Raw genomic sequence first — 21411 nt, 5'->3', positions numbered from 1 at the left:
TGTTTTATTTTATTTATTTATCTCCTCCCATCGAGAGCCTGGTTTGAGGTCTGCCCTGGGGGAAAGCAGATGGAGGGCTGCTGGGGAATTTGGGGTGTTTTCAGAAACTTTTCCTCCGTGTGGGGCTGGTTGTACTGGCCAGACTTGCTTTTCCTGCAAGGCTAAACTTGAGCACTTTCTTCCCTGCAGTGCTGACATGCTTGCTGGTGGTACATGGGTGTGTGCCGAGCAGGCCAGGAGTCCTGCCAGCGCTGGCATGAAGCGGCAGCATCTGGAAGGGTATGGTAGGCTTGCTCTAGTAAATCTTCACCCAAGGCTTTCTAGGTTATTGACAGCATCTCTGTGGCTGAGGACAGGTATATAAATGGCCACTTTAAAACCTAGGTGACTGTATGGAAATAAAAGCAAAATATTGAGAAGACTAAAATAGGTATATTCTCTTTTCAGCCAGATTTGTGCACCCAGGTTGTCAAGAAGTGAAGTTTTCACCATTTGTAACAGCCTTCTGTCTTTTCTAGAAACAGAGAGGTGGCACAGAGAGTCAAGAGAATGCTGTGTACTCCACTCTGCAAACACAGTGTTTTTGCCAATGCTGTGGTAGTGCTATGTCAAAGCTGTCATACTCCTTGATGGGCATTTATAGGATGGGCTCTATCTTACTGCCTTACCCAGGGCATGTACGATTCAGTTTTTGCATGTTTTCCTCTCTTTTGGAAGAGGAAGATGCCATTTTCTTCACTTCAGGAGGGCTTACTGTTAATTAAATGTTTGCAAAGTGCAGTGTGACTCTCCAGCGAGGGCTGTTACACCCCAGCCGTGGTTTCCTTGGCTACATTCTTACCGTGCCCTCCGTTTGCCTCCTCATATTTGACCAAGAGGAGCAGCGAAAGGAGCTGGCAGCTCCTGCATGTGCTTCTCCCAGGGCACTGTGAACTGTGTTCATATTTTCTCTTCTCACACGTCAGTGGGTGACATGGAGCTCTGTAGAGTTGGGCCAGGGTGAGCTGGCATCCCAGGCACCAGCTGGCTACTGTGCCCTGAACTCCAGCTCAGCCACTCCACAAGTGGTCAAGTGAGGCTCGAAAGCCTGTATGCTTTTCAGAAAGTGAGGATCTAGTGTGAGTAGGAGAAGGCTTCTTCTATTCCTCCCTGCCCTTAGTGTGAAAGGGTCTTTCATACTGCTTGGAGGATAGCGAGGTTGCATGTCATAAAAGTGCAAGATGGTGTTGATTAGTGGTCTGTGCAAGGGATTCAAAACCACGATGGTTCCCCCCTGAGACAAGAGAATCCCCTCACAGCCCTTCTCACCAGCTGGTGCCAGATACGACCATTGCCTGGTGTTCTCAGGCACTGAGGAGAACCTTTAGTGACATCCTCACATCTCACCCCTTTAGGAGGAGTGGCCCCTCCACTTGAGGATGGAACAGAGTCATGCCCCGCAAGAGACTATGCTGCTGCCTCCTCTGGCAGGTCTGGCCGCAGGGTGCAGTTCCCTGGGTTTGACAGGAGTGCGGCTGCTTGCCTGTGCCGTGGACTGGAAATTTTAGGCCAGCCAGAAGAGGTTAGCACAACAAAGAGGCAGGTGAGAGGGAGGCATTGAATTTCAATAAACCAGCAAGTGGGGAATGAAATCTCCTCACTTATAATTCAAGCTCTCCACTCAGGCATCCCTCTCACTTACCTTGGAGCAAATCTGCTGTAATGCATAGGAAACAGCTCAGCAACTGCAGCCCTGGCTGCCATCAAGAGGGAGGCTGAGGTTTAATAAAGACCTGCAGAGCTCTGTAAAAAAAAAAAATATGATCTTCTTGGACTTAATCACTACAAGTCAAATATTTGAATAGGTAAGGGCAAGCGTTTTGCTGGAATTGGATGATCACTTTCATATTTATGCTTGGTTACGCTTGCTCCGTGTGTATTTGGATGCTTGGCCAGGGGCAATAGGGAGGTGAGGGATGAAAGGGACTTCATATAGAGGGTGGAAATGGGAGCAGGGGGAGATTAGAACAGAGAAGAAAGCAAAGGAAACTACTGAAGGTTAAAAATATTAACAGCAATTAGACTGAGGAGACTGAGAAGAGGCAGAAAAATAAAGCAGGGCCTTTGAAGAAGAAGGGGATAGACAGTGAAGCCTCTTATTAAAATTTAAATGCTGAGTCTGAAGATAAATGAGGAGCCTGCAAAGAAACAATGAAAATAATATTTATTTTTTTTAAAAAAAAAAGTGGAAGACGGGAAGGAGGGAAATATTTAACAGGAAAATGAGAGGGTATTGCAGGTGTGTGCTGTTAAGCATGTCAGCAGAGGTGCTTCATAATCTCCTCTAATAATGTAGTGGGTACTGGGGGCTTTGTAAGAACAAACAAAGACCAAACCTTGCAATTATTTTTTCAGTGAGGTAAAGTTCCCTGAGCATGCAAAGCTGACGGTGTCCTCCTTTTGTGAGTCTCCCCGACTGTGGGTTACAAGGCAACCTTTCCTTCCCAGGGGACTGCATACCAGGAGCTGCTGCTGCTGACAACAAGCACAGCCTGTCCCAGGGCATCCCTGGCTTTTGCCCCAGATACAGGGAGACTGAGAAAGCAGTGGTTTGGTGGTTGCCTGGGGTTGCACAGCAAACAAGGCACTCCCCACTGTGCCTTGGGAAAATGCTGACGTTCTCCACCCAAAAGCATTGTGCGGGGCTGTTTGTCAGGATTTGGTCTGTTTTGCTGTGTCTCAGTGGAAGTGATTGGGGGTTTTGGGAGAAAGAGGACGTGGTGTCCTGCTTACTAAGGAAGAGCAAACCTCCCATTGGACTACTGGGAGGATTTGTAAAATGGTCACTTCTTTTGCCACTAGTTTGGTCCATGGCACTGTGCAGAGTTTCTTAGTATGGTGGGACTTGACTCTGATAGATGAAGATGTCAGACTCTGCTCTGGGGAAGTATGACATAAGAAAAAACTATTTCACTGTGAAGGTGATGGAGCAGTGGAACAGGCTGCCCAGAGGGGTTGTGGAGTCTCCTTCCTTGGAGGTCTTCAAGACCCTCCTGGATATGTTCCCATGCGACCTGATCTAGGTGAACTTGCTTCTGCAGGGGAGTTGGACTAGATGATCTCTAAAAGTCCCTTCCAACCCCTACCATTCTATGATTCTATGTTGCTTGCATTTGTGGGTAGTTGAGTCTAACCCATAGACAGGCAGGTAGAAGAGTATTGTTGCTCCAAGGCTGCCTGGTGACTTCAGTGCTGACTGACTCCATGAGCAGCTGTTCACAGCAAAATGTGGAACAATTGAGTTTACTGACCTTGCCATTCCTTCTCTCCCAGTGGAGAAGTTTCTTTATGGGCTGCCTGACTCCCACCAGGGACAGTCTTGCTGCCATCCAGGCAGTGCATGCATAGATGGGGCAGCATGTGTCAGTCTCTTCACAGAGATCACATCTTCGTTAGGGAGCTGATGTTGCATAGCTTGGTGGAAAGTCCTGTCTCAAAACCTATCACAACATCAGGTTATTCAGTGTCCAGGATAAGGTTATAGCAGTTGCCATGATCTCTAGAGGTGGAAAGCAAATGTACAACTCTCTTTTTCCTTAGAGGAAAAAGACTGAATCACAGGGACCTAACTCAAAATAAAAAAGGGAAGTAGGAGACTGTTGGAGGTGAAACTCAGCAAGGCGGTCATCACAGCCCCTATTAGGCTGCACATCCTTCCCCTCCAGCTCCACTGCTGTGCTCAGGGTGAATATGGTACATGGTTACCTCTCCTCTCCTCTCAGCCCGTGTTTCCAGGCTACAAACGTCCCACGGGCTGTAGGAAAGGGCTCCTGTGCCAGACTTAGCTGAAGCCAAGAGAAGGCGATATTCTCAACGTGGTAGTGTGCACCTCAGCAGCTCTGGGTTAAAGAAGAAGCATTTGTCAGCCTCCTAAGAATTTATTCTTCACGTTTTTCTCTTACTGGTTTTGAGCACTCTTGGGAGTTGAATTTGCATTGGTGGCATGAAAGGAATTAGATTTTCACTTGCAACATTTGAGGTACTGAGTTGTGCATTTGGCCTGTGTGTCTTTTCCACGAGCTTATGACCCCTTCCCCCCCCAACCACTCCTTATGTGGACACACTTAAATTCCTTAAATTATCAAAGTGAACTGCATGGATTAAAGTCTGCTGCAGAATTATTTTAACAGGCAAGTATAACAGGCTGCATTAGTTTAACTGAAATCACTTCGTATGGATTTTTCTGGCATAAACTGGTCCTTAATAGATCCAGAATGTCTGAGGATGACTGAGTACTCAAATAAACTTGCAATGAATTTTAAGGGGAAATAGCTTTCTGTCTCTTTCACATTGGGGTATTTTTTTCAGTGATGGCGGTAAGAATGGACTTTTTTCTTAAGTAAGGGTGTTTGATTTTTCCTTTTTTAAATCACTCCTCTGCTTATTTATTTTGCGGGAGTAATGTGTAGTATTGCTGTATAATTTTGCTATAGAGCAGTGACATTTGGAAGAACTTGCCTAGAAAAGCTGTTTGGAGCCTGTCCTAGTTTTGGCTGTGATAGAGTTAATTTTTCTTCCTAGTAGCTGGTACAGCACTATATTTTAGGTTTGCATGGAAGAGAATGTTGATAACACAGTGATGGTTTAGTTGTTGCTAAGTAGTGCTTATTCCAAGTCAAGGACTTTTTCCCAAGGAGAGCTGCACAAGAAGCTCTGAGGGAGCATGGCCAGGACAGCTGAGAGGAACTAGTCCCAGGGCTATTCCATCCCTTAGGAGGTCATGCCCAGTACAGAAACTGGGGGCAGTTGGCTGGGAGGGGCAGATCACTCCTGGGGCATTGATCAGTGGAGGGCAGCAACTGCATCGGGCAGCACTTGTCTTTCTTGGGGGTTGTTTCTCTTTTTGTTAGATTCCTTTTCATTGCTATTATTATTGTTATTATTAATAATAATTTGGTTTTATTATTATATTTTACTTAAGACCAGTTTGGTAACTACAATTATCTTGCCCACGAGGTTTTTTTTGCCCTTCTCCTCTCCATCCTGCTGGGAGGAGGAGGAGTTAAGAAGTTAACAAGCAGCTGCGTGGTGCACCCTTACTGGTGGCTGGGGTTAAACCATGACAAAACCTTAGGTGTGAGCAGAGAGTCTTCTCCCATCTGTGCCACGAGCTGCACATAACGAGTCTTTCCCAAGGAGAGTTTCTTCCAAATGTTCCTGTGAACAGGGTCAAGCCAGGACTTGGGAGCTGTAAGAATCTGACTGAAGCTCCCATCCCTTTTTGATTTCCCCACTCTTCCTTCTGTGCTATCTTGATTCCACTAGTTCTTCAGCCACCCTTGAGTCTACCAGGCCACAGGACACCTGAATGCATAATGTGCTTAACAAGGGTTTGGGGGAAAAATAAAAGCAGAATCATTAAGGAAAAAAATAAAAGTCTTTCTTGCCATTTTAATATAATAGGAAAAGGAACAGGCTAAAACTCTCTTCCTTTTTGAGGGTCATGTTTATAGGAATTTATCTGTGATCTGCAATATGATAGCCTTTTAAACTTTCTTGCTTTGTATATCTAAGTTATGGGGAACAAAACACTGATAAGCTAGGAGGGAGGACATGTCCTAGCTATACCACAAACCAGGGCTCTCGAGCCTGCCTTCAGCGGGTTTTTTGTTTGAGTGGATGAGTGAGTCTCTTGTTTTAGACAGGATAGTGGAGTGGTACCAGCACTGAATTTGGAGATTTATTTTATAAAAGAAAAAGAAGAAATGTGAGCAGCAGAACTGGGGAAGCTTGGTTTCCTCTGGGGTTTGCTTCATGGTTGAATTCCTGGGTATTGAGTAAAGTGCAATCATTGCTTTTCCTTGGTTGGGATATCTCCATGAATTTCTTCCAGGTGACTTCTTTGGTTTCTAAAGGTTGACAAAACATTGCATTGCTCCCTGCAACGTTAATATGCAGTGAGTATCTCCCCTACTTCTCCAACAAAGTCCTGAAACCTGTGAAACTTACTCCGAGACTGCTCTCCTTTTCTCAGTATTTGTTTGAGAGCTTCAGCCTCTCTTGAAACATAGCCATTTGCTAAGGTAGCAATGTAGTGGAGATAGGAACACGCACATGCATTTTCATTGCCTGCTCTCATCTCATTGGTGGGGTCAAACACCATATTCTACTTTTCTTTCAGCTTGAAGCAGTAGAGTAATGCTTCTGCAGAGCATGCAGTTTGAAGAGCGAGCCTCATCGCCTGCATTCTAAGCTGTGGAAGGGGACTGAGTTACTGCAGGCTCCCGAGTCCCCATGGTGGTACTAACGGGGGATCAGCCAGACTCCTACACTGGCTCCTTTTGCACTGCAGGAGAAAAGCTATTAAATGAGTTGTGGGTCCATGCACCTGCCCTGAGGTAAATAATTCATCTGCCCTGACCATTTGCTATTGGTGTGCGCTGCTCTTGAGAATGATCGCTCACATGGACTAATTGATTGTAACTCTGCAGATTGACTCATCAGTATTATTTCCAGTTGTACTTGATTGTCAAAAAGCCACTTGGATCAGATCGCTGAGCGAAGTTTATTCCCCTCACAGACAGTACAGAGTAAGGGTGATGCAAGAGTAAGTGTCTTATCAGGATCCCACTGTGTTCTTTATTTGCATACCATAGGTCATCTACATTAGAAATCTTGGGCTTTCAAAGATAACAGATGCTTGTGAGGCCAGCCATTTTTTGTGCAGGAGAAGGTGAAACAGACCCGTAGGAAATTCAGCCTGAGACATCAGGCAGAGCTGGTGGCACTTCTGAATGGGAAACATAGGTGGCCAAAGCACTACAGGAAAATATTTCCTGTTGTTGCCTCTGCTGGGAGCCTGAGTATTTCTAGGAAGAGGTTAGCCAGAGACTGATACAAAAGGTAGAGATGCAAGAAGGTACTGTCCAAAGATACTTCAATGCTGAGAAGCCCATCCTTAAGACTCCTGTATTTCAGCAGTCTTAAAGCATTATCTTTGGATCTTGCTCCCTTATTTTTCTTTCATAGGAGACCTGGACATTTAGAGATCCCCTCTACTTGTAGCTGCTGAGAAGAGCTTCCCTCACCTTCTTTATGCTCATGAGTCTTTTAAGGCTGATGGGAGTTGATGTTTCCATTACTCTATGCTTTCCTCAATCTGCTGAGCAGATAGAAACCAGCAGAGTGTCTGCTGCTGTTCCTGGGCATGCCTCTCATGGTGTCTCAGACAGCTCAACTCCAGAGCCTACCTCTGCCAAGGGCATTCCTGAGAAGCAGCAGTGCAAGTGAAATACTTCATGCTGGTCATTTTGTCATTTACCTGCAGGGTAGTGACTAGCAGCTGGGAAGCTGGCAGCTTGCAGAGCCCTTTGCACTCAAACGCAGTGGTGAAATAGACATTAACTGGGAAAAGTGGAGATGTCTGGAGACCTGCAGACAGCAGTGTGTCAGCTGAGCTCATGCAGAGGCTTCACCAGTAGAAATCTGGAAGTGCTATTAATAAAATCCTGGATCCTACTGGAGTCAGTGATATTGATCCTACATTGGAGACATCAAGGAAACTTCCTATTTACTAGTTTATTTTGTGACTTATTTACTGTTTTGAGTGGGTTTTTAATGCACCACTTTGATACAATGTGTACCTTTGGGTTAATGATAGGTACACCAATAGCATCTTCTCCTTATTTTAATGTGAGATTTATTTCCTGAATGCTTATTTTTAAACACTCACTGGCTCCTGCAGGGTATTTGGGCTATCCTGGAAAAGTTGCAGTACTGTGCTGTAAAAGACTACTTGTATTTTGCAAGACTCAGAGCTTTTCCTTCTCAAAGGGATGTACACCATCAATGGTGTGCATCTGTGATACTGGCTGAGTGAGCTGTCTTCCTATGGGGCTGCTCACTCTATGAGGGTCACTTTGTTGAATAAGACAAGTAATGAGTGGCTGTACAGGTGGAGAAGGTGTCCATATCTTTCTGAAATGGTGCTGCCATTCAGCATTTAGCCTGTATCATGGAAGACCACCTGGTGGTTTCTGTGTGAGGAACTCTGCTGTCAGTTCATTGAGATTGCCTGAAGCACTCACAGCTGGGGAAAAGCAAAGCTTCCCCTGCATAGTAGTCATACCACCTCCACGTAAGAAGGGTCCAAGAGCAATTTCAAAAACATTTGGAATACAATTTGTTTGGCAGCAGCTAAATGATAAGTGAATCCTTTCCAATTGTCAGTGTAGTTTAGAAGCTGCTGCCCTTAGAGGAGGTGAACAAAAGAGCTTCTTGATGCACCTTGCCAAGACAGCGCAGAACTTGATGACAGAGAGTCGTCCTTGTTTCCATCAGCTGATCCTTGTTCGCAGCTCTTTCCACTGTGTCGATTTGCCCTGTCATCTTCCTTATCTCCTTTGAATATAGCATGGTTTGTAGGGAAAAGTGATGTTCCCTTCTGCAGCTGCGTGTGGGGATGCTGCTTCTTAAGCCTTGCAGATAGTGGCCCTTTGCAGGCGGAGCAACTTGATGGTGGCCATGTATAATTTGGGTGATAGCCAGAGAGGTTCACAGAAATCTAAAAGAAGGTGAGAGAAGTAGGCAAAAGGAAAGGCCCTGGATGCTTCAAAATAACCAGACTGATGAATATAAAAAAAATATATTTATTAATAGATTTCAGTATAAAAATGCCAAGCACTCTCCTGCAGAAAGTCAACTGATTGTATGTGCCAGACTAGCTTTTTCAGACTGGAGCTACACTGGAGAAGAGAATGCCTTTTTGCACACTCTGAAAAGCCTGTCCAAGCATGGCATTTCACCTCTCCTCTTCTTACCCTCTGTCTCCCAAATCACTGTCACCTGAACTAGAAGAAGCTTGGAGCATGAAGAGCTTAAAGAGGAGAAATGACCATAGCCATGTACTTAAGAGGCAAAATTGCAGAGGTATGATAGAAAAAAACCTCATTGGGAAAACAGATTTGCCAGAAGTGGATGTTAGCTGGTTTTATCTGTGATACTTTGATCAGATGTCAGAAGTCTGTCAACTCTTTGGCTGAATTTGCATTATTCATTTCCATTCTGCTTTCCACAATCTTTAGTGCAGAGGAGAGCAGGTGGTCCTCATGGTTGGAGAGCTTGGACTCCATCCTGCAAGAGCCAGACTGTGCCTTTCATTCATCACTGAAGTGCCAGCTTTGGATTAACAGTTTTGAGCTGCCAAAACCTTGTTGGAGGAAGGTAGCTTGGAAGTAGCCAAAAGAATCAACATCCTTCATTCCAGCTTCCAGAAGTCTCTCCAGCTCACACCATCTTTGTGGCTCAGTTAATGGTTGTTGTCTGGTGAAGATATATGTTTGTACAATACATGTTTAACAGTTTCCATACTTTAAATAGAAATGATAGAGAAATTAAAGTTTTCTAATTTCTTATTTGATATGGGGGATTTTTATGTTCTTCAAAACTTTTTTCTCAGGATGTCAGCATTTTAATTTTGTCTTCTCATGGGAACTGAAGACTCAGACCTCACCTGAGCAGAAATTTGGGTTGTAATAGGTCATAAAGTATAATTCTGTGCTTCCTTCAGTGCTTTTCTTGTGAGGGCTGATTCTCCTGCTTCAGCAGGAGGAGTGTGGTTTGGAGGGAATGGACTCAGGTCTCAGTTTGGGAGCCTTTAGAGTCCTTAGTTTAAAAACTGCTGCTTGAAAATTGCCTCCCACGTGTGCCTTGATTTGTGTCATTTTGCCTCAGGAAATAATAAAATCATTGCTGAGTTTAAGGAGTAACTGGCCAGAAGAGGTCGTTGGAAGCTCTGGTGCTGGGCTTTGCAGACCTCAGGATAGGTCAGGTCCCCCAAGGCAAATGGGAGAAATGCACTTGCAAGGTCACAAAACCTCCCTTATTGCAGGAATGAAGGAAAACCAGCTCTCACATACACTCCTTGGACCTCCCTGTGTGATCTCTGCCGAGCTCTTAAGCTCTGCCGAGCTCTTCCTAATCTCTGAAAGCAGCTCTTGGCACTCTTATCTCCAGTGTTGCTCTTGGACTTGTGTAGCTGAAGTAAAGGAGGATTCTCCTTGAAAATTGATTTCTGAGATGAGCAACTCACCTGACTATAAAGCACCACAAACATTATTATAGTCCAGGGGGAATATGGCCTGAGATGTATTTTGATTGTTTAGAAATGATACTACACGACTTTCCCCGTTCAGCTATTTGTGTTTCCTGCCTGCTTAAGTGCACCAGCTTGAACGAAATAAGGCTTTTTAAAAATTGCAGAAAGGGGGATTTTCTAAGCATCCTATTTCTATCATTTCTTAACTTCAGCTTCAGAGGTATAAAACATTAAGACAACGTTGCGCACACAGCTTCAGAGGAGCCCAGGCTGTGTCAGCTCCTCAGATCCCTGTTTTGCTGGGGTTTTTTTTCTGGCCCTGGCTGTCCTGCAGGCTCTGGTAGACTGTGGCTTAGCCAGTTGCCCTATGCCACTTTAAGCCACAGCAAATTCCCATGTCTCTGATCTTAGCTCACAAGTGCTGTTAAATAAAACACATCAGCTTAACCCTCAGTGGAAGAGGTGCATGCTGATGTGCTCTGCCCTCATGTTTGCAGTGGCTTAAGCTTGCCTTAAGCTGCAGTAGCTTGCTGGTGGCACTTGGGATCAACAGGAGAGCTAAGCCTTCACAAAGGTGAGGTTGTAGAAGAGGGAGGGAGATGGAGAAGAAGAGGTTTGTGGGCTGACTAAACTTGACTTGCTGCTGGAGGTTATTGCCTTCTCATGTGAGCCATTGATGTTGGGCATGGTGGTCTGCAGCCTGCTGCTGCCCTCTCCTAGGCTCAGTTTTGGAGTGGGTTGATGGGGTGCTCAGCTGGCAGCCTGACAATGCAGCTGCGGCACTGCGAGATCCCCTGGCCAGGGACACACCAAGCAGAAGCTGGAGTGTGAGCATTACCCTGGGCAAAGCTACAAGAGCAGTGCAGTGCTGCAGTATGCCTGAATCTCATCTAGGTCTTCCTGGAGTTTCTGCCCTGATGAATGGGGTATGCTGTGACCACAGAGCCCAAATACGTAGCCCGTTGAAGAACTGTGTCATGTCAGGTGTGAGATAGCAGAGTGGCAACATCCAGGCTATCATGAAGCACAAGTTTCCTCATTGCAGGGAGGGAAAACCACTGTCCCTTTGGATGTCATCCCTGCCACCACCTTGTGCCTTTTTTTATTCACAGGATGGTTTGCGTGTTCCTCCTCACAGGGAGCATCTGCCTTGCAGAGCAGGATTGCAGAAAATATGTGCACATGGGAAGAAGTGAAGGTTTCCTTCTCTGCAGTGGCTGGGGGATGAAGGCACAGCAGAGGCCTGTGCTGTCTACTTCTGCCCTGCACGCGGCTCACCATGCTCTTTGAGTACCTCCGTGTCCCCAGCACCTCAGCTTCTCAGCCTGTCTGTCGTCAGGGCTTGCTCCACCCAATGATCCAACTGATTGTTGCTTAACAAACGAATGATGACTCTCCCTTCTGGAGTGCTGCCTTGTCCTTTTACTACTGCTTTCTGGTTTCTCCTCTTTGTTTTAATGAGGTCACTTGAACTGTTCCACCTAAATTAGCTGTCCTAATAACCAGATGATCCTTGGCATGCTTTGGGATGGGGTGGGTGGAAAGAAGGAGCTTCTAGGCAAGAATCATAGAATCGTTATGATTGGAAAAGACTTTTAAGATCATCCAGTCCAACCACTAACCTCACACTGCCAAGCCCATCACTAAACAAAACCATATGCCTCAGTACTTCCTCTATGCATCTTTTGAATATTTCTAAGGATGGTGACTCCACCACTTCCCTGGGCAGCCCGTTCCAATGCTTAGTAATGCTCTCAGTGAAAAAGTTCTTCCTAATGTCCTATTTAAACCTCCCTTGAAACAACTTGAGCCCATTTCCTTGTGTTCTATCGTTCATTACTGGAGAGAAGAGACTGACCTCTGGCTCACTACAACTCCCCTTCAGGTAGTTGTAGAGAGTGATCATATCTTCTCTCAGCCTCTTCTTTTCTAGGCTAACATTCCCAGCTTCCTCACCCGCTCCTCAGAAGACTTGTTCTCCAGACTCTTTACCAGCTTTGCTGCCTGTCTCTGGACAAGCTCCAGTACTTCAATGTCCCTCTTGTAGTGAGGGGCCCAGAACTGGACACAGTATTCAAGGTATGGCCTCATCAGCACCAAGTACAACGGGACAATCACTTCCTTGGCATTGCTGGTCACACTGTTTCTGATATAACCCAGGATACCATTGGCCTTCTTGACCACCTCAGCACACTGCTGGCTCATGTTCAGTCAGCTGTCAACACCCACAGGTATTTTTCTGCAAGACAACTCTTAAGCCACTCTGCCCCACTCTGTAGCATTGCATGGGTTGTTGTGGCACAAGGTAGATCTGTCCAAGCCATGGGCATACGGTTTGTCCAGGAGGATACTGTGGGAGACTGCATCAAAGGCCTTACTGAAGTCCAGGAAGACCACATCCACAGCCTTTCCCTCATCCACTAAGCGGAACACCTTGTCATAGAAGGAGCTGAGATTGGTCAAACAGGACCTGCCCTTCCTGAAGCCATGTTGGCTGAGCTTGAACCCTTGGTTGTCCTGCATGTGCCTCAGGGTGGCACTTGGTATAATGTGTTCCATAACCTTTCCCAGCACTGAGGTCAGGCTTACAGACCTCTAGGTCCCAGGATCCTCTTTCTGGCCTTCCTTGTAGATGGGTGTCACATTTGCCATCCTTCTGTCCTCTGAGTCCTCCCTGGTGAGCCAGGACTGCTGATAATGATGGAGAGTGGCTTGGTGAGCACTTCTGCCAGCTCCGTCAGCACCCTCAGGCAGATTTCATCCAGCCACATTGATTTGTGTGTGTCGAGGTAGGGCAGCAGGTCTCACACCATTTCCCCTTGCACTGTGGTAGCTTCAGTCTGTCCCCTGTCCCTGCCTCCCAGTGTCCAGAGAAGAATTGGTCCTGCTCTGCCAGTCAGGTTAGACTAGGTGATCTTTTGAGGTCCCTTCCAACCCTTGGGATTCTGTGATTCTGTGGTTTTAATATTGAAAACTGAAGCAAATAAGACATTAAGTACCTCAGCCTTTTCCTCATCCTTGCTCACTAGGTTTCCCCCTTGATCCATTAAAGGGGGGAGATTCCCTTTAGGCTTCCTTTTGATGCTAATATATTTATAGAAACTTTTTATTATTGTCTTTTACAGTAGTGGCCAGCTTAACTTCTAGTTGAGCCTTGGCCTTTCTAATTTTCTCCCTGTATAACTTCACCACAGCCCTGTATTTGTCCTGAGTTGCCTGACCTTTCTTCCAGAGATGATAGATTCTTTTTCCTCCAGTAGCTCCCTGTTCAGCCTTCTCCTGCTCCCCAAAGCAGCTTCAGCTGAGGGCAGAGGATTAATTTGGTACAACAAAATGGGCAGCAGGTGTGAATGTGTTCCTGACACCCACCACAGTGCACCCAAAACAGTCGCAGGAAGTGGACAAATGATTTTGGAAGAGCATTGGTTACTTATCAGTGAGAGGAGGTTTGGAGTGAACAATGCTATGCTGGCAGGGCTGGAGCCACAGATTAAAGCCCAGGGGAAGGGGGAAGGTGGATGTCCTTTCTGCTGGAGAAGAAGCATTCATAAGCAACTGTGAAAGCTGTAGCTCCCTGTGACCATCAAGGACAAGCCAGAGCTGGAAGTGAGGACATCTGTTCCCCTTGCATGCCTGCTGTGGATACACAGGGGAGGGCTCACTGATGGGGCCTTGGGGCTCCTGCTGGCCACCTCTGTGGGGCTTGGCAAGCTGCAGGACAGCATTGTTGCCCTGTGTGCAGAGGGAGTGGGTGCACTGGCTTCTTTCTGCACCACCTGGCCAGGGCATCCCGTGCGGCTTGGGCATGTGGCCTTGTCCGGGAAGCTCCTCTTGCACGGCGTGTTGTGGAGCAGGAGCGTGTTGTGGAGCAGGGGCTTGTTGTGGAATGGGCTTCTCTGCTGCTGCCTGGGAGGGAGCATAGCGGCAACATCGAGCAGATGTGTGGGCAGTTCAGGCCCTGAGTCAGAAAGATGACCTAATTTCCAATTTTTGCATCTTCTGTCTGATGCTCTTTTCCCCTCTCTCTTATGTTAGTTACTTTTGTTTTTTCCTGTGCCCTTTCTCGCTGGCTTCTTGGACTCACACAGTTGCTTTGGGAGATGCACTTCTATTGGCATAAACCTTCCAGCCAGTCATTAGTACACCAACAAGGATACTATTGTAACTGGAGGATTTATTATTACTGTTGTGAAACAACTGCCATGCCATCTTACTTAACTCTTGGGGCTCTCCTCTTGCCTTCTGACAGCAGCTGAATTAGTAATAAGCTGCCCTTTTAAAAAGCTGCAACCATGCAAACTGGGGATGTGTGTTTTATTATATTTTATTTTGTTTTGTTTCTCTGCTCTTAAAGTGACTTCAGGGCTTCACTCCATGTTTCTTGATTGTGGAGACACTGGCAGAGGCTTCATAGTTCGACTTCTCATTTAAAATAAGGCTTAAATATTTGCATGAGGTTTAAAGTTATATTCCAGCTGCTTTTCTTTAGACCAGAACACAAGTTCTGCTCAGCATTTTGAAAGCTTGAGCTCACTGACAAATTCAGAAAAGTGTATGGCTTCTGTTTTAATTTAGTTTAACAGTTAGTAGTCTTCTATCTGTCTTTTATTTAAACCTATCTTTAACCATCTTTACTTCTCAGTGCAAGTGGGGATTTACTGAAGGAAAGTAATCTCCAAACCAACCAGATTATTAATACTTGCTTTACCTTTTCCCTGAGGTATCGGGAGCCTGATGCTATACATTGGTAGGTGAGAAAGAAAAGAGGGAAAGTTGTGCACAGAGACACCACATCCTCAGTCACAGCGAAAGTACATCTTTGGGTGGTGGATTTGACTCCTCAAATTCTGGTCCCAGGTCAGTGGGAGAAACTTATAAGCAGCAACAATAGGAGGAAAGCTTTCCCCTGCCTGCCTCAGCTTACTTGTGAGTTTCAGGTTGGAATTTAAAGATGAGGCAAGCAAAAGACACTACCAGTGGCATGCTCTGCTTGGTTTTGTCCAGTTGCAGAGGTGACATTTGAGGATCTTCATTAGCTTTGCAGCATAATGCAGCATGTGTTTCCCTGAATGCTGAAGGCATTGCAAGAGCTTTTTGATTGACGAGGAAGAGTGGTGTGTGGTGTGCTGCAGCAGGTATGGATCGGTGTGTACAGCTAATTGCCAGGCATGAGGCCTCAAGAGGATTACACTGCTAATCTAGATATCTTGCCTGCCTTATCACCACCCCCTTCCTCCTGCCACATGCATGCACACATATTTGGATCCTGTAAGGAATGGAAATCAATAGCAATGTGGGGGAGGGATAGAAGGAGCTTGGCTTTCTGAGAGCTTGCAGTGGCTGGGAGAGGTCAGATCTCTTCCAGCTGTTTCTGTGGCATTGGGGCAACTCTGGTGGCAGTCTCTCCCTGCTTCACTGGAATGACATGGGTGGCTGTAGGAGGGTTAATAGATCTCAGAGGTTAATAACGAAACACCATGCCCCTGCTCCTGGTGCTGCTGCCCACAGTGTCATTCACGGTGCCATGCAGTGCCTGCCAGTGCTCACTTCTGGACTGGTAGTGCTGGCATTCAGGTTCCTCTTGAGCAACTTGTGTCTGTCTTGCACACACGACCAGAAGGACTGGGGAGGGAAGTTTGTGGTGCTGAGCTGGGATCCCTGCAGGGCAACAAGATGTCACGGGGCAGATGGAAACATAACTCTCACGCTAATTCACCGCAATATCCAGAGCAGTATTTCTCAGCCAGAAGCAGCTCCTTAGGAGTAGGGAGTACATGTATTTGTTGTTCCTAAATAGTTCACACTTGACACTTGGTAAGCTTAGCTGTGTTCAGGTACTATGAATTGGGCAGTTGAGGACACAGGGTAGCACCATAGGGTGCCTCTAAGGTGTGTCATTGGCTAAAAGCTGTAGCAGAATCCAAGGGGTGAAGTTGCGGGGTTTTACTTGTCCTACAGTGGCTCTGAGATGTCCCCACAGTGATGGATAGCCTGTGTAAGTTGTTTTATTCCCGAAGAGCCTTCAGGGTAATGCTATGGTGATGCTACGTGATTTTCATATACTTGTTTTACTCGAGCTAGCGAGCTGCTGGATCCTAGCCTCGTGTTTCTCCTGCATCATGTAGCAAGGAAAGAGCATCTCAGACAGGTTTGTTGCCTTGTCTGAGAATAAACAAAGTGTTGGTAGCTCTTTTGTTTGTGTCCAGCACATAAAAGCTTTGATAGCCTACCACTTGGAGATGGTTGGGACTTTGGATACCTAAGGACAAATCAGAGCCATCTTGGGAAAAAGGGAGATATATCTGGGTGATTTTTGTCTGTGTGAGCAGAGTTCAGCATGGCACTGGGAGCTACTGGAAGTGGACCTGGTACTGAGGCTCAGAGGAAAGCATGTTGACACCAAGTGCATACCCAGGAACTCTCAGTCTCTGCTCCCTATTTGTTTTCTGGAAGACTATAAGCCAGTTCTTTGTCATAAAGTTAGTCTTGATTAGCTCACTAAATGCTTGTTGAGCCAATTGAGGTGTGTACATTTGAGATGGGTTTAACTGGAGCTGTTCATGCAGGCTTCCTGAGGAAGGATGCCCCTGGGCACTGCCCTGGTGAGAGGGGAGAACCTCTGGGCTCTTCCCCACATTCTCCTGCTCTCAGCAGCAAGGCCCTGGGAGTCTCCCTAGCTGGTTCCCTGACACCCTCTAGTGGCAATATTTACATTTAATATGTCAGGAGCTTTCAAATTTAATGGGGGTTGTGAGCACCCCCTGCTTAGCCACCCATTCACTGCTCAGGACCTATCCCTGTGGCCTCTGCAGTAACCTGTGGCTTGGAGACTAATAGGAAATGCTATATTTCTTGCCTTTTTTGACTCTTTTTAGGTACAAGCAACTAAATGCTGTTAGCTGTGGCCAGGCTGAGGAGACCAGCTCAGGGGTGCCAGTAGCTGAGTAGGTTTGCTCCCAGGAAGTGTTTTTACTTATTTCCTATCCAGCAACTCACTGCTAAACCTAGCTTTGATGCTGGAGAGAAGAGTGCTCTGCTGACAGCTCTAGGGGATCATGACAGTTTCAGGGATGGGCTTGTGTTGGAGGACAAAGGAGGAGGCAAGGCTGGATGCTGCAGGAACTGCAGGGCAGGCTCTCTGGATGGGACGAAGCAAGAAGGAGCTGGATGAGAAAAGACAGGCAAGAGGATGTGTCCTGCAGCATCCCCTTTGGGTCTGATTCAGGGGTGTATCTGCTTCCCTTCACACAGTGATGACTCTCATCTAAGCTTACCCTTTCTTTCAAGTGGAGCTCAGCTTGCAGAGTGCTCCCAGAAACTCTGGTGTTCCCTGCAGTAGGTGGCTGTGGAATGAGTGCAAGCAGCTCAGCAATGTGATGGCTAACAGTGGAGCCAGGGCTCCTGGGTGAATGCCATGCAAAGACTTAGTCCTGTCTTGATCTGGAAACTGATGTCCTTGAAGCCTGAGCCTGATAACACACCTCCCCGCCTGTTCTTTTGTGTCCAGAGCACCTTTGTGGGATTCTCTGCTTTGCTTTTCGCTCCACGACTGCCGTGCCTAGTGGTCTAAGCCATGCTTTTAGCCTTCTCATTGGTGCAGTCCAGTGGGTCTGTGCCTTGGGGTGCATGAGCCCTGGCAGACCTGTGACACCACTGTGGGAGTCCCCAGTGCTCCTCAGCACTCAGAACGAAATGCTCATTGGGCTTCTGAAATGAGCTGTGACCTGCTGCTACATTTGGCTGCCTCTTGAGAACAGTGTTTTCCCCTTTCTCCTGCCCCCATCTCCACTCCTTAAACATGGTACCCAAGACACGTCTTATGGTGTAACTAAAAAAGCCGTTTGTGCATCACTGGCCAAGCGTGAGAGCAGTGGTGTGAGGCACAGAGCCTTCCCGATGGTCCAGCCAGCTCAGGGCTCTTTCTTGTGCCTCCTGTCTAATCCCTCAAAAACTGGCCTTTCATTTAGTGAGTAGGTCTTTAGTCCTCCTGGTTGGGAAGGTGACGGTGATCAAATGTATGTCCATGCCAGACTGATTTAAGACAATGACCTCAAGGCTGCTTGCTATCCAAAAGGTCTTACCGATTCCTCTAACTGGAAGGATCTTGGTTGGCTTTTTTAACCAAAAGAGCAAGAGGAGTGCAGCACAAGCACAACGTGTCAGGTGTTACCACAGTTAATTTAACAGCACGCTGACGCTTCCTTGTTTTTCTCAAGGAATGAATTTTGCAATAGCTTAACCACGTGGTGTAAAAGATGTTAACCCTCCAGCCAGGCTATGACCTGGAAATGTGAAGTTATAATTCTAGCTGGCAAAATAGTGCTTGTGCCAGCCTCTAACCCGTTTGGGGAACAGTGTGGCAAGCGCTTGCCTGAAGCCCAGCCTCCCGACAGACTTCCCAGTGTTACTCCCAGGGACCGGGCAACTCCACAGCTGGAAAGCCAAGTGTCTGCCCTGCGCTTGCCTCCAGACAGGGGGCAGGCAGGACCCCAGAGTAAGCAAGGCACAGAGTTACCCGTAGCAGCAAGCTGCCATGCTGCTGAGCAGAGCTAGGGGGGCACACAAGTGCCCAGTGGGGTGCCCAGGGCTCTCAAGTCATGGGAAGTAAGACAGGCACCCTCCCTTCTTGGATAGCCACTTCCTCATGAAGTGTTGTGCAGAGAGGCTGGTGTATCAGGGAGCTCTGCCTTTGTAGCCGCTCACTGGGAAAGTAAGTCCATCAAGATGACGATCAGGTTTAATTTGGTTAAATAAGATAAGTTCTAAGAGCCTGTGGCCAGAGGGAAAAGAGAAAGGAGCTGTGTGGCTCTGGAAATTATTCAGAAAGGTTTGAAATGAGAAGTTTAAATCTTATCGTGTAGGCGGCGTGAACTGGCAAGGTTACTGCTGGTTTGGGAGTCAAGGGGAGGGGGAAGAGGTGAAGTTGAGGCATCAGGCTCCTGCCCATGGTCTGCCAGAGACTGTTACTGGTGCACATGGGGTGGGACCCTATTGAGGAAGATGAGGGGAAGGAAGGCAGGAGGAGACATGGTTGCAGGGATGGGGGCAATGGCCTGCAGTGTAAATGTCTTTACCAGGTACTTTCCATGTCAGGGGCAGTAAATTCCCTGGGTAGAGAACACGTGGTAGAAATGAATGCCCCTATCCATCCTGGATGCGGTAAGATTTCCCTCTTGTTTATTCCATCTAGTGTGTTTTTTTTCTTTCCCCTCTTCAGTTTTGACTTTTCTGACAGAAATATGCAGCAGTTGCCTTCACCGCATCTCACTGCTTTCTGTAGCTGTGCCTGAGCAGAACAGACACAGCTTTCGACAGCTCAGCTAATTTTGTCAAGCCATCCAGTGCTGTCAATGAAACTGAATGGAGATATGTTAATTATATTCCACTGGTACACGTGGTGAAACTGTGGGCATTAACAGGCTTGCTGGCGCTGCCTTGTCTGCAGAGCTGGGGAGAAGGTTTGCATTCTTTTTTCCACAAGATGTGCCTTGAAACAACAAAGTCTAGAGAGGCCTTTTTTTTTGAGAAAGTCTGTCTTCTGGTGATAGAGCCTCTCGCTAAAATTAAGATCCTCACTGAAATCAAGCAAGGTTGGGGGCTGCAATTATTTTTTTCAGCCTGATATCAGCAACTGTACTTCCTTTCCTCAGGTGAATCAACCGGAAAAGTAGCCAACAGTTTTATTAGTTGAGTTCGTTTTATTATATGAGTGTGTCATGGGAGCAGGCCCTCAGAGGAACCACTTCCCTCCTAACGCAGAAACTGTTTTGTTCGGGCTGAGGGGGTTTTTACAATATGTAAAGATACAAACAAAGGAGGGGATCTGGGTCTCCTGACTTCTTTATGAGGGAAGACTAAAGGAACTAAATACATTTAGCTTTGCCTCAATGGTAACAGAGGGGCAAAGACTCTGGGTGCAGGGCTAAGGAGTGGCTGAAGGATGTAGGCAGGAGAGGGGCCACAAAGCGTGCTGAGGGGCATATCGTGTAGGAGGGGAACCTTCCTGTGATGAAATGCCTTGGTGGAAAGCAGGTGTATTAAGCTGTGCTGCTCTGCGGTGTAATGGAATGCCCTGTGCAGTTGCTGGGGCTGTTAAGCAGGAATTTGAGCACAGCACTGGAATATGTGCTGCAGTTCATGGTCTTTCCCAGCCAAGGGATTTGGAGATAGTTCTCTTTTTGGGGACTAGATGTGAGCTAACAGAGCTTTGCTAATACTTAACGATTAATTACAACCATAAAAAGAAACCTCTGCCCTTACTCTCCGTCAGCGTGTCTGGGCTTCAGACTCAGCATTTTGGTGTTGCTAACTTTGACTGTGTTTCCCTGTCCCCCTTTGCTGCAGTGATCCCCGACTCGCTGCGAGTGGCGGCGGTCTCACAGACCCTGAACAAAGTGGAGCATGACTCCCTGGAGCTGAAATGTGAAGTGTCCAAGAGCACAGCCCAGCACAGCCATGTCTCCATCGCCTGGTACCGGCAGCGAGGCAGCGAGGCGCCCGTGGAGGTCATCTCCCTCAGCCGTGACTTCGTGCTGCGGGCCGGCAGCGCCTACGCCCAGCGACAAGCCACGGGCGATGTGCGCTTGGACAAAGTTGGGGAGACCACCTCGAAGCTCACCATCTACAACCTCCACCCATCGGATCAGGGAGAGTTTTACTGTGAGGCAGCGGAGTGGATCCAGGATCCAGACAAGTCTTGGTATGCCATGACCCGCAAGCGTTCCCAGGGTGCCATCGTCAACGTGCAGGCCACCGGTCAGTGTCTCCTCTGCTTTTTCTCGCTTAGCTGGGTGCAGGGAGGAAGGAGAAAGCAGGGCTGCACCTTGTTAGGTGGCCAGGGCTTAGCTCCCTGCTTTGCCATATGTTCACTTGGGTGAAGCAGGCCCAAGGAGGGCCCAAGCATTGCTGACAGGCAGGGAGAATGTCAGCAAAGAGCAACGAGGGTATATGGAGCAGCAAGGCGGCTTTGGTGGCAGGCCCTGTCTTTTGATGTGCTCAGCAATCTGGGGCTGACACAGGAGCTAAAACATATTAAGTGCTTGGTGCTAGCACGGGCAGGAAGAATTTTGGTGAGGAGGTAGGAATGACAGAGGAGAAAGTAAAACTAAAACTTCCACAAGCACTTCTGTATTGCACAAGGTCCATTTGTAAGTCAAAATCCTTCTCCCAGCCTGCAGCACAGGTTCCTACTAAGGGTCTAAAGATCTGGCTATGCTCTTTCTTCCTCTCTGATATGTCCAAAGACCAAGCCTCTTGACCCCCACTGAGCAGGGTGTGAGCAGGACTAGGCTTCAGATCACATCCTGGAGAGCCACTAGATGCTGGTGTTGCAGCAG

General features: G+C 47.1%; 1 protein-coding gene across 2 annotated transcripts in view; it reads left to right on the top strand.

Annotated features, from left to right (window-relative positions):
- IGSF3 (immunoglobulin superfamily member 3) overlaps window positions 1-21411 on the top strand; it is a 101149-nt gene that overhangs the window by 43139 nt on the left and 36599 nt on the right. For both annotated transcript variants that reach the window (XM_062002845.1, XM_062002836.1), the window contains exon 3: window positions 20420-20830. In XM_062002845.1, coding sequence (XP_061858829.1) covers window positions 20420-20830 — 411 coding nt within the window. The remainder of the gene's footprint in view (window positions 1-20419; window positions 20831-21411) is intronic.

Source organism: Colius striatus, chromosome 1 (assembly GCF_028858725.1).
Source record: "Colius striatus isolate bColStr4 chromosome 1, bColStr4.1.hap1, whole genome shotgun sequence".
NCBI classification, from domain to species: domain Eukaryota; kingdom Metazoa; phylum Chordata; class Aves; order Coliiformes; family Coliidae; genus Colius; species Colius striatus.
This window is presented reverse-complemented; position numbering and strand designations above follow the sequence as displayed.